This window comes from Euwallacea fornicatus, chromosome 28 (genome assembly GCF_040115645.1).
Source record: "Euwallacea fornicatus isolate EFF26 chromosome 28, ASM4011564v1, whole genome shotgun sequence".
Taxonomy (NCBI): domain Eukaryota; kingdom Metazoa; phylum Arthropoda; class Insecta; order Coleoptera; family Curculionidae; genus Euwallacea; species Euwallacea fornicatus.
Window position 1 is genome coordinate 1311363 of NC_089568.1, and position 13370 is coordinate 1324732.

At 37.2% G+C, this 13370-nt stretch overlaps 1 protein-coding gene across 3 annotated transcripts in view; it reads right to left on the bottom strand.

Moving 5' to 3' along the window:
- Nucleotides 1-1124: 1124 nt before the first annotated feature.
- Nucleotides 1125-13370, bottom strand: part of LOC136347288 (histone-lysine N-methyltransferase PRDM16-like) — a 78327-nt gene continuing 66081 nt past the window's right edge. For all 3 annotated transcript variants that reach the window (XM_066297168.1, XM_066297169.1, XM_066297170.1), the window contains 3 exons: nt 9892-10095; nt 9659-9835; nt 1125-9608 (listed from right to left, as the gene is read on the bottom strand). In XM_066297168.1, the coding sequence (XP_066153265.1) occupies nt 8547-9608; nt 9659-9835; nt 9892-10068 (1416 nt within the window). In that variant the 5' untranslated portion in view covers nt 10069-10095 and the 3' untranslated portion in view covers nt 1125-8546. The remainder of the gene's footprint in view (nt 9609-9658; nt 9836-9891; nt 10096-13370) is intronic.

Here is a 13370-nt window from a genome sequence, read left to right on the forward strand (position 1 = left end):
CTCATAGATTGTGGTAGTGGTATTCATAACCATCGTGATATTGAAAGTAGCCCTACCCTTGGCTTTGATGTCATCTCGGCCGCAATTCAATGGCCAGCCATGTACAAGGAGTCGAAGAATAAAAGTTACGTAACGTGACCGACAAAAATGCGAATGTCTAAGAGTTTTTGCTAGTTGACCTTTGGCTCTAATTAATAGTTCTCCCGGTAGAAATACTTTCGTGGTAATCGCTCACGCTTCAAAGTCACTCATACAGCGTTATTAATAAACTCCTTTTTAGATAAATACGAAGATAGCAGTTAAGTTACATTAATATGATTATATGCAGTAGACGTGCGATGGTTATTAATCAAAATACCGATGTTGTAACGCCCAGATTATGTATTGACTTGGTGACCTTTAGATTGGTGGTGCTAATCTTCGAACTGCCTCAAACAATTATCAATAATGTTTCCTACTAAGATAAATTAATTAGATTCTTCAGCTTACGCTTGAGCTTACACACAACATTTGTCTACTCTCATAAAGAAACCTTAATCGGAATTTGTCTCATAAACTTTTTGAGACTTGATCCTCCTTTATATCGTCAACCCTCAGTGAAAGATACTGGTGCATATATCACATAATAAAACTATCTAACTATGATAATCCCGTAAATCAAAACATCATAAATAGTGGATATGGGAGTGCCCATGGGTACCGTCGCGTGGGCCAACTTGACTTCTCGTTATGGGTTGCAGTAATTCAGTTTTATCGGCCAGTTTGTTGTCTCGTTAATGGCCTCTCAGGCTGGAAACAATTATTTTTGCAGTTTGATTTGCTGAAAGCGCCTTGAACGAGAATTTATCCCCCAATATTGCTTGACGCCTTAGTGGACAACGTATCTATTACTATGTGGTGGATGAGTCGTGGAGGTGACGTGAATCTCTGGGTAATAAGCTTTGTCGTTATGAGTTGAGGCTCGGAGGTGCAAAAGGCTTGGCAAGTGATCTTCTCGTAATTTTGCTCGGATGACCTGGTTCTGGCTATTGAAGGTAAATTTAAAATGTTTCCACACGAGTTCCTCTCCTCGGTCTGTAATGACAGCTTTGCCATCGGAATAGCTTTATTTTGGTTTATGTTTTGGCGCTTAGTTGACTCACATTAAAACCTGTATTTTTATTAGACATTCCTGTTTAGGTAACGTAGGTTAGGTAATGTTAGGCGCAAAATACCTAAATAACCGGCACAATCCGTGACTACATGCGTTAGGTAATTCCGTTAGGCTCCTACGTAGAAGAAATAATCCTGATCACCCGCACTATACAAGGCCAATTTACACGTCAAGGGCTATATAAACAAAATGTATTTATCCTCCCCTTCAGCACATAGCGTTGCAACTCCCAACAAGTCCAACATAACAGCGAACTCGGTACCACGAGCCTATCGTTCCCGTTTAATAGAATCATTCATTGCAAGCCTGATTGCGATCGCATAGATCAGCGGTACCCGAAGGGTATAACGCAGTTACTCGCGGTGCCACCCACTTCCTGGGCGCAGATCGTGTACTGCGGGTTCCAACATGACGTATGACCTCCAGTTGCCGCTCATCTTGTGGTACGCCCTTTCTTTAACGCGACTGATGATGATGCCATTAGCCACAGGCCGTAATTTTGAAGAACAATACTTGCATACCATCACAAAGTTGAACGGGTTCCAGTGAGTACCGTAACATAACGAAGGATAATTGATGGTGCTGCTACTATGGGTTTAAAGAGAAAAAACTCCTTACTAGAGGTTTTTTACGTTCATCATAATAGTATTATTCATCTCGCCTACGGCCACTTAACGCAATTGCACTAATCGGAAATGAATAAGTTGACTCCTAAAGCTCTCGAGCAGCGAGCCGACGAATTTCAAGTAGTACCATAACACCATAAGTACCCAGCAATAATTATCGTTTAACCACGTGCCTAATAGAATTATTAACAAGAAGTTAAACACTTGTAGAACCATAAAAGAATACAATTGTCAATTGTACGAGTGTTGTATGAATAAGACTGTCTGTTTAAGCCTACTGTGCGTAGTAAGTACCATTAAGAGAAGATAAATAGATGCTTTGAGATGAGTGCTTCTAAATCATTGGCGGAGCTTTTTCACTTGAATACCTGCTCAACGTAATTTAATGGCATCGAGTTCTTCACAGCATAAAGTGTTGTTGGTACACCACTGAGTGGTGTTTTAACGAAATAATTGCTAGATGAGCTGTGAATAGTTGGAAGAGCTGTGTAATGACTAACTTTGTTTTGAAGCAATGCTTATATAGATGTAATTAGCGCAAATTGTTTCTTAAAAGCGAGAAAAACAATGAGAAGTTAAGATGAGCCAATACAATCGAGCACTATTAGACAAAAATGGTCCTAATTAGAGTGAACCACTCGTCGTGGAAATATTGGAAGAGAACTGTGGAATTGCTTAAAATCGCCCACTGGAAAATCACTACTTTAAACACCCCGCGTGTTAGTTGATTTGCTGAAACTAAAAATCATCGCGATGATTTTTGGTCCACATGTCCCGTTACCAATTCCTCCAACAGTTCAAATGACCTATTTTTGAAACGATGTAATTTCACTAGCTCTTCGTTATTACTTAATATCATAAAACTGGACTGACTTTTACTTTTAATTTATGACCCCAAACCACTCCAATGCACAACCAAGAAGGTAGTATGGATGATCTGCATCTGCTCCGTTATTAGCTTACGACCCAATTACTTATTTATTTCGTTTTAAACTTATTCCCCGTTAATAAACTTATCTCCATGACGTTTAAAATCAACTTTTGTATATACACGATTTAAAAAAAATATATAAAAAAAGAACTGGAGCCTGAGGTACGCGCGAGTGTGACCTACATCCTTTAGCACTGTCCAATAATGTTGGCAGAAAAACAATGGCAAGCTTTCAGCTACTTCAAGAGTAATATTAATAAATCAACGGTAAGCCAATTACTACAAATGATGTGTTGTAAAGATATTTCACCAAATTAATGATTCTTGCAAACGCGGAGAAGTAATAGTTGATGGACTAGGAGGCAGCTCACGCCTATTTCGAACTAAAGCAATCTACGTGGAAGGCAAGTAGGCAATCTGTATGCTGGCAATTTCACTACCATCCATAAAAAGGTGCATTCTTAGAGAAAAAAGCCCCAGCTACTAGAAATTCTCAATCGAATCTCGTCCAATCTACGAGGCAAAAATTCGAGAAATTCCCATTTAAGTCCTATAAAATCCGATCAATCCGGCCAGGAAGCCAAGAACCGATCTGGAATCCCATATTTGGTCTAACAAATAACGACACGCCAAACGATTTACTTAATTAAAAGAACTGAAGAATTGAAGATAAACATGAATAGCATTTAATCAGAATCTAATTGATATCCTTATTGGATTGTGCTGCTCTATTAACATTTTTTTAAATATGGTTCTCTCGGATTGAAATGGGTTTGTACGCATGGTCCCGTTAGTTCTTAGGTGTTGGTTGTTGTTTGCGAACAACACCCGAAAACGATTTTAAAAAAAAATCTGCAAATAGAAGTGCTGAAAGAACAACTTGAGGATTTTGCAAATAGAAAATGAACAACTGTCGCAGGGTTGAACTTGTACGCATCTATGGAAACGTATGATGATTTGATCGTTATAAATAATTTTAAATGAGAAAAACTGAGCTTTTTTCATAATGGAGCAGTGCAAAACTCAGGATTCTATAACTGCAAAGAAAAAAAGTTATATTAGCTAAATTCAACAAAGTTAAAGGAGAAAATAGATTGGAAAGTTAACGGGAGGACAGGGAAAACGCCAAAAGCAATACAGCAGAAACGATCGTTAAAATATGACGTGCAGTATGCAAATGAGAGCGAAGAAAGTCAAAATGGATTAGTCGATGTTGAAACAAATAAAAGGTTAATTTTAATTTATTTCTGAAAAGTATGTACAATTTTTATAAAAACATCGAAAATTGTAGCTATGAAAAATTCTATTTCAAGCTGAGAAAAGGAAAGGGCATGATGGCAGCGAATAAGAAGGAAAAAAATTAAGAATAATAGAGAAAGAAAGAAACCTAAAATAGGTAATAAAATAAGAAAAAGAAGAAGAGGAAGAAACTTAAAGTAGATGGTGTGATGACGAATTGTGGACAAAAGAAAAATGTGTGAATATGTGAAGAAGAGAAATTGATGAAGCAACAATTGAAACGTCTTAAGCACTTTGAATTACCCCGATTTGTCGGCACTCATCTCACGAACTTGCTTTTGAATATCGACGAAACAACGCGGGAGAATTATTTGATAAACCTCCATTGAATAATGTCTCCATTTACTTGATGAATTCAAAAGATAATAGTACTCCGCGAGTTCACACAAATTCAGCAGCCCTGAAAATTCCATTAGCTAAATACATCTCTTGAAAATATTCTCAAACGAATCTCTCACCTGGTCGAATATTCTCTCTTTCGACCGGATATTAAATTCCTTATAAAGATCTGCGAATAAACTACTTGAATGAATGAACTCCTACGCACTGACGTAGTTTCACTTGAGTTGGACAAATTAGAATGCAGCTTAAGTAAATCTCAAGCAAAAATCGGAATTTAATTAAATGAAACAGCAGTGAAACATGATATTGCAGCTTTAAACTTTGGAGAAATCGAACATCGAACAAGGATTCCGCCCAGCCTTATAAAGATGTATCTAAAAACCCTGAAGCAGATTACATTAAAGTAAATGGTCTATTTGCGGAGGTTTTACTTATTTTTGTGAATCGAACTAATAAAAATCACTTTCCACTTATTTTACGCTTGATCGAATCACTTTCATCTTACCTTTTTGCGTGTCTCCACTTTTCGTTTTTTACACACTTTTAAGTGATCTCACCTCTGCATCAACAGACCGACAACGAAGGCTCTACATTTTTTTCTATTGTTTTCTTTTCAATGGCCTATGGACGTATTTTTTTTTATTTTTGGGTGAACCGAGGAGAAAGCTGATAAAAACGAAGAAATTGAGGATTGGGTATTAGCTGATGTAGGTAATCGCGAAGGCGATTAGCTTTGCGGTGTATTAATGTTCCATAAATAAATTGACTCATTTATCTGTTTAATTGATATTTAGTGATAATGATTGTCGATTTAAGTAAGTAGCGAGCTAGCAATAATTGCAAATTCATTTATTCTTCTTACTAGAGGATTATTTCAGTTCTGATAACCAATGACGAAAGTCATGGGAAAATGGTTCGAAATGAGCAATGAATTTATCGATCAGTTTTTAGAATGTTGAAACTTGTGAATGCCTCCATGCAGCTTCACCAAAGTCGGCACTCGTTAGTTGTAAAATTTATTTCCTTCATCTAGGCGTGTTTAGACACACCCGAATCACAAATGAAATTTTACATGTTATAATTCACGACGATCATTGAACAAATTAAATTTAATTTCGAATATATCCAGTGGGTGCAACCATTTTGTGCCATTGATCGGAACCTATGACCAATTGCAGAATGAATGGCTGAAAATTTAAGAGCCGAAGGTACTTAAAACGTTTTCAACTTCGAGAATCTAACCCGAAAAACTAAGAAAATAAAGTTTGGAAGAAAAACAGGAATGAGATGGAAAAAGCAAAGGGCAAGGAGAAATGTGTTAGCAGCGAACAGTGAACACGAGACTTATAAAAACAAGGAAGTTAAATGTTATGAAAATTTCTCCCCGAAACATTAATACGACTGAAATAAACTGGTTACTAGGACTTGTCAATTTAAACAGAAATGCTAATTTAAAAGTAAATAGATGGATAGAAAAATGTTGAGAAAAAATGCCAACATGTTTTCATAGGGTAAGTCAAGACAGATGGGAATGAAGTAACAAAAAGGAAGACGAGCGTCTAAAGAAATGGAAGAAAAATTAAATAAGAGGAAGAATTTATGTATGAATAGTATAAAAAGGAAGATTAAATTTGCGGTGGAAGTGCGAGTTTTCGGTCAAAGACGTAACTCTCTTTTTATCTCGTGCTACGTACAAGTGACATTTCTTCAATCTTCAACATGCAATAAAATAATACTGCAGCTAGTTATTTTGCAAAATACAGTAAAAAACGAACAGACTCTATTTTTTACTTTACGACCCGTGCGGGAAGCACCCGCTATAAAATTATAATAACGGCCATAGGTCGCAAATTCACTTTTTTCGCCATGGAAAGTAACACGTAAAAAAAACATAGTGTGTGTATCTCCAGCTGACGTAAAAAAATAGATAAAACGGTAGTAATAAAGAAGTGACTAAAAAGAATAAACTAACGGAAAGGAAGCGGAAAACTAAAATGTCATTGAAGTATTACATAAAATGGGTGTAACATGTCAAGAGGAAACTAGGTGAAATATCTAACAAGAAACGATGAAGTGAGAAAATATAGTTAATGGAAAACCGGAAAAGGCATTAAAACGGAAGATTTCAAGAAGTAGAAGAACAATAGCTGCGAAATGGATTAAAAAAAAAGAGAGATAAAAAAAAATAAACAGATAAGAAAGAAGTACATCAAAGGCGTGGTTATGTAATACATGACAGAAAATTAGTGTTGGTTGTTCGCAATTTAACATTATTACGAACGAAGTATGGCGCAAATTATAAATAAAATTGCAACATTTTTCAAAAAAGGCGTTAAAGGCGTTTTTGAAAAATTGAAAAATTACTGATGATTTACAGTATTCCTTTTAGTCCATATTCAATCTCTTCTTAATTTAATCTTAACCCGTCCGAATGCATCACCATACTGTTATGCTACCGAGCAAACAATTATCAGTAATTGCCGAAACGGATTTTATTCCTGATAATTTTTAAATAGTTAAAGTAATTGATAATCATTAACGCCTGAGTCATTGCGTTTGATGGCAATAAACTTCTTCATCTGCATTACCAGTGTCGATGTATTTTAGCTTAATTTTTTTTTTAGGCAAGATAAATTCGTTGAAAATAATTTTAAAAATTTTAATTGTCGATTTTTAAACATTGTTCCGTAAATATTATTGTTTTTCAGATTTACATCTTCATTTGAGCTTCACCGCAGTAGCGTACCTTGGAACATTTGTTTCAATTTGTGTAACTCATAATGTTTATTTTTAACACATCACTGTTAATTGCTTTTTTTGGCAAAAGACTGGTAATTGAACTTTTAACTAATTATTGCTGCAATGTATTTGGTTAACTTGTTATCACAAAAACCATTGACGACGCGCCACTGTGAGGCATCTCACTTGAAGGTAACGGTTTCGTAAATACCGAATTACTTGCGAAAGATTAGCTTGTTTTAATAATGGGTATAATTTTGTAATTATTGTTGCTATCGTAAAACGATAAATTAAGTTTTCCTCTAGAAGAGAAATGCAGAACCGGCAACTATTTCGTTGTTTTACTGACTGTACTTCATAATAACGATATTCATTGTTTTCTTTATAGAATATTTTTTGTCATTCAGAATGGTGAAATTATGAAAGGTATGTTAAAGGTACTACAAAAATTAAATATACGAATTTACTGCTTTACCATTATTAAGCAGGCAGATGTAGAGATAGAGAAAAAAACAAATTTAAAAGTATAAAGTTGACGATCGGGAAGCGTAGAAAGAAAAACTAATAGTACGAAAAATTGATATAAGAAGGATGGAATGAGAGACCTTTAAGAAGAATTCGCACGTTTAGGAAAAATACTTTATTACATTTAGGAAAAAAATTTGAGAAGAAACACAGGAAGTCACTGCTGTGGTTGTCTTGTGAATATAAAAAAAATGTTTATTGTTCTGTTATGGGGATTTCATTTTTTTTAATCTATTATAAAGATTACTACTTACTTGAATTGAATTATTAGATCACTAATCCGGTAATGAACTAATTACACCCCATAAGGGCGCCAAATTATGAGTATAATGTCGTAATAACAAAACACTTGCGAAGTTACTACTACCACGACTGGTTTGCGGTCTCTACATGGCCGAAAACCACCTTTTTCACTGCAACTTTCTCGTTTTCGCACTAGAACTGCAAACCTCCATTATACTATACTCGACAATTTTGTTTTCTAGCCAGCATCGGTGACGACAGCATCTTGTAGGAGTTTTAAAATCAAATATTTTGATTTCTTTATTGAAATTGTAAAAAATTATGGCATGTAGGACTGCATAGAAACACGTAATTTTACTTAAAGTAGGTGTTTTGGCATTTACCTTAAACGGAAAACATAAAAACCTTGACAACAAGGCCAATAAAAGTCACCAAAGATTAACCAGTAATCTTCTTTTGGTGAAAATAATTCAAATTACTTAACAAGAAATTGCTCACCTTGGCAAACGATGCAAAAACCTGCCCTGCAAGTCTTCGTTACATCTTTCTCCTAAAATCATCTAAAAGAACAATTTTGATTTCGAATCTGTATAGGTATCACATTCACATTTATACCAAATAGGTACAACTTTGAATGAAAATTTTCACAAAACCACAACTCTTATCACAGAGAACATTTCTACCTTAATCATGTATTACCCCCGTTATTGTTGTTGTTGCTATCTTCATCATCTTGCCTCTTCAAACTTGTTTCGTCACTCTTCGTCGTGGCATCATCTTCTTTTTGCGAGGTTTCAGAGCTTGTCGAAGACCGGGATGAATAATTGTCTTTATCTGAGAAATACGACGAGTCTCTCTTCATTTCTTCATTAGGAGTTGAAGGCTTTTCAGTTTCCGGCATCTTGTTACTAGAGTCGAAGAGCTTCGATGGTAGAGATAGAGGAAAGTTTGGGAGATTGGGTTTTAGGTGCTGAAGCAATCGACTGTCAGTCACTTTCCCCATAAATGAGCGTATTTCTTCGAAGTAGGACTCCTCACTAAGGTTCCTGCCTAGGTTCCTTCTTTGAAGATTTCTTTCATCTAGAATGGTAGGTCCATCAGCCTCGTGCTTCTTTAAGTGTCTGTCTAAATTAGTTTGCTGTCCGAAACACCTTTCGCACAAAGGACACTTAAATGGCTTTTCTTTGTTATGAATATTCCGCACGTGCCTTTGTAAGTTACTAGATATACTAAAGCTGCGCTCACAGTACCTACACTTGTAAGGCTGTTCCCCAGTGTGCGTTCTCAGATGTCTAGTTAAATTCGCACTTCTTGGGAACACTTTTCCGCAGAATTTACACGCGTATCTATCTTTCGGCTTCCCGCTGGTAGGGTCGAAGACCTTGGGGGTCTGCGGAGCACTCGGAGGATTTCTTAACATATCAAAAGGAACATTATTTACAGGAGGACTAAGCATGTTAGGACTTAGAAAAGGGTACCGTTGAGGGTACCCTGGAGATGGTGGGTAAGGCAGAGGCAACCTCGGCACCTTGTCGCCACCTTGAGCTCTGTACATTGCTTCGAGCATCATGGGATGCAAAGGTTGAGGAGGGAAGAGCATTCCTGGGTAGGCAGGCAGTTGCGGTGAAAACGGTGGTTTCGGAATGTTGTTGGGGGTGGGTGGAGAGGAGCGGTCCTCCACTATCACTTCCTCTTTTTCGCTTGATGTGCTCGGTGCTGGGGAGATGATATTGCGGTTCTCGTCTTCAATCTGGGAAATTCGATGTTAGAATGCGAACGCGAATGAACATAAGTCATTACCTGCCGCCTCATTATCAGCAAGCTAAGCTTCTTGTGCTCTACCCGCAAATCTAAAGGTTGCTCATCACCTTGTTGATCGTGGGGCCTCCCTGCAGGGCTCATGTGCGGCCCAGGAGAAGACCTGATGGTGTTTCTGCTCAGGTCAAACGGGGCTTCTTCGGGAGGAGGAACCCTCACCTGAAAGAATTATTAAAACCTGAAAAAATTGGTTTTAAGGTTGTTTTAGGACTTACCGATAAAGGATATACAGCCGCTTGTTTAGGTGAAGAGTGACCACTTTGAGCCACCAACATTTTCCTAGGCGAAGAGTCCTTCTCTCTCATGATGACCGGCGGAGGAAGGAAATAAGGGCGGCAACGGGGTAGCCAAGCAGGGTGCAGAAAGCTGAGAGCCGCGTCCGCCGTTGACATCGGGGGACCGGCCTAAAACCGCCGGATCTGAAAAAAAAACTTTAAATTAACACACATTGTTTCTAACTAATGGGTATAAATAGAACTATAGCTGCATTCTCAGGTAGTTAATACTCTAATGAGTGTGTAATGATGATTATGACAATACTAGTTGTCCTAAAAACAAAAAAATAGTGCGCTAATGATGTGATTTCATTTAACAAGTTACCACACGTAAATGGTCATAGTACCCACGCTATATGGAGTGAATTAGGCAGAAAGTGGTTGTTTGCTCAAGTTATGACGATTCCGACCAAATTCCGTGACGAATGTTTGTGAATGGGAATTGTATTTTTATGTTATGAAGTGTACGTCCTTTTCAGGAATAATAGCTTACTTTAGAACTCGAGCTTTGTATGATTCTCTGCCTATATCCGTTACCTCCTTTCTATCTCTCATTTTTCAACCCAACGGCAACTAACAGTTTCTTTTGGCAAGATGCTTTCACTTATGTATGCTACATCCTTGCAGTAACTTTTACCCCTCATAACAAAATAATAATTGCACTTTTCAGCCATAAAACTTATATCTACAGGAATTTTGGTCGCATTCATCAGTTGAATATGGGCATGTAGCGAAAACGGAAATAGGGCTACACTGACCATACGTTGTTGGAGCCTTAGCCTGTGTTGAGCTGGAGAGGAAACAAAGCTACGAGACAAAGAATTCATCTTCCCAATTTCATTGTTAACTCCATTTGTTAACAGACGATTCAGTAAAACGTAATCCGTGTAATATTTTTTTTGCTTTGTCAAATGGTTTACGTGGATTAACCAACTCCAGAAAGACTAGCTACATCGGTCGCAGCAAATGCGACAAAGGCTTAAAAGTTTCTCATATCCACGGAATTCCAGACAAACTACGAAGCTAAACTGGGGTACCTTGACATTATTATGCATGCAATAATAGGATAGGCAAACCGTAACGAGAAAGTTCAATGAGCAATAACTTAGAACAAGCTCAAAATAGTTCTTTTCGCATTAGCTCCACCTAGATTTTTCCTTTTTTCAGTGGCCTAAATCATCACTGGCCTGCATAAAATGATCAACTGATATGGATGCAAACTAAATCTTATCGATCTGAGTAGATTCTTCTAATAATACCTCATTATCCGTAATAACTCAACTGACCTTAATGTCTTTCCAGAAGCAATATTCAAGTACGCGAAAAAAAATCTGTTAAAATTTATTGCTAAAAATATTGCAAATCAGCGTCTAAATTTAAACAATGATAAAATTTTTGCCACACGTGTGATGTTCATGAGTCTTTCATAGTTCAGGTCGACGGGTGCCCATAAAAGCTCATTGCGGTCGATAGAATTTTCCTACAACCTGGCTTGAAAAAGATCTACAAAAATGCAAAAAAATCAAATTTCTACGTTGACTGGAAAGTGATTTTTTGTTTCAGTGTTAAACTAAGGTTTTTTTATACCTGCGTTTGCAAAAATGTTGCAACATGTTTTTTATTCAAACAAATTTACATTAAGGGACTCAAGTAAGTCCTAGAAACATCATTTGTGTAATATTTTCCCCTTTTTTTCAATTTTTTTAGACCGCGTTATACATTAATGACGTATTCATAAATCGTATGAACCCTTCAAGTGAAGTTTATATTTGAGTATAAAAACATAACGAAGACATGATAGGTTTGTCAAAAAGTATTGTATATCGCATTTTGGCCGAACAAGTGGATACGAGAAAGCTGTACTCCAGATGGGTGTGGCGATTACTCACAAAAACAGCGTCAGGAAGATATTTCAAAGGAGTGTTTGGCAAACTTTCACAACAACAAAGCTGAGTTTTTGCATCGATTCGTGACCATGGATGAAACATGGATCCATGATTTCACATATGAGGCGGAAAAGCAATCGACACAATGGTCTGAAGGGGCAGAACCAGCTCCAGAGAAAACGAGAACCGTTCCACCTGGGGGAAAGGTGCTGGCGTCAGTTTTGGGGATGCATGTGGGCTAATTATTATTGACTATATCCTTAAAGGGAAAACAATAAACGGAGCATAGACAAATTTATTGCACCATTTGGGCGAAAAAAGAACGAAAAAGCGACCGCGTTTACAAAAAAGAATTTTAGTTTCATCCAGACAACGCACCAATTCAGATTTGCGTCATCTCTATGGCCAAAATCCACCAACTTGGTTTCTAATTTTTTCCTCACCAACTCTATCCGCCAGATTTAGCCCTCTCAGATTATTTTCTATTTCCAAACTTGAACAAATGGCTCAGTTGAAACGGATTTACCAATGATGAAGACGTGGATTTCGAGGTCGATGTCTATTTTGAAATGTTCGAATATGGAATATGGCTGGGAAGAGAGCTTCAATCTCATAGGAGACCATGTTGCGAAATAACGCAACATTTTCCCACATGTCCTTTTCACGAAGCGTTAAGTGGGATGCTTCTGGGACTGTCCTCGTGAGGATTCTGCCGAAGTTCGTTGGTAAGCTGAAGTTAGGTCAAAATAAAGTTACTCGATACCCTGTATAGTACTTTTGAGGTCTCTTCCTAGCATTAAAAATGTTTCAGGATTTCTTTTTTCTGCTCGTGCGACTGTTGACTTGCTGGAGATATCGCCGCATGTTGGAGTAACTTCAGCGTCGTATCAGTGAATTCGCGGTTAAAAATAGGGATGATTTCCAAGATTGGAGGCCTCATCCCTGACCTGCCTAAATTCTTCTCGAAGTAGCATTTGAGGAGACTTTAAATGCTTTATTTGACATGAATTTCGTGTTTTATCCATACTATCGAAGGATAGGCGTCAATGAGTGCCTACGTAAACTCAATTTATGAACAGCTAGATCTCAAGAGGAAGTAAATTCACGGATCCGTCCACAGTTTTCCTTAAGCTCCCCGATACCAAGAAACCGGTAAATAACTCTTCGCACAAGGAAATCAGAGCAACTACAAAAAAATCAGAGTCGAGAGATCTAGAAATAGTTGTCTGAAAGTGTTGTACGACTGTCAACAATACTAGCCTAAGTAATTATTTATTCCGAGACGAAGATTTGTATCTCCAGGTGTAAAATGCTCGACAAAGAAGTAAAACTGGATTGTAGACACGGTATTCGTGTCTACTGAATTAAATTCTAAGTAAATTTCTACTTCCTTATGTTTAAATTGGAGGAAAAAAGCCGTAATCAAATACGTCCAGCACGCGCGATAGGTGATTTATGTAAGTAAGAGGTGCTAACGAATATAGTATAAATTACTACACGAGGCTTAAAAGCTGTCTTCGCAGTATTGCCGGG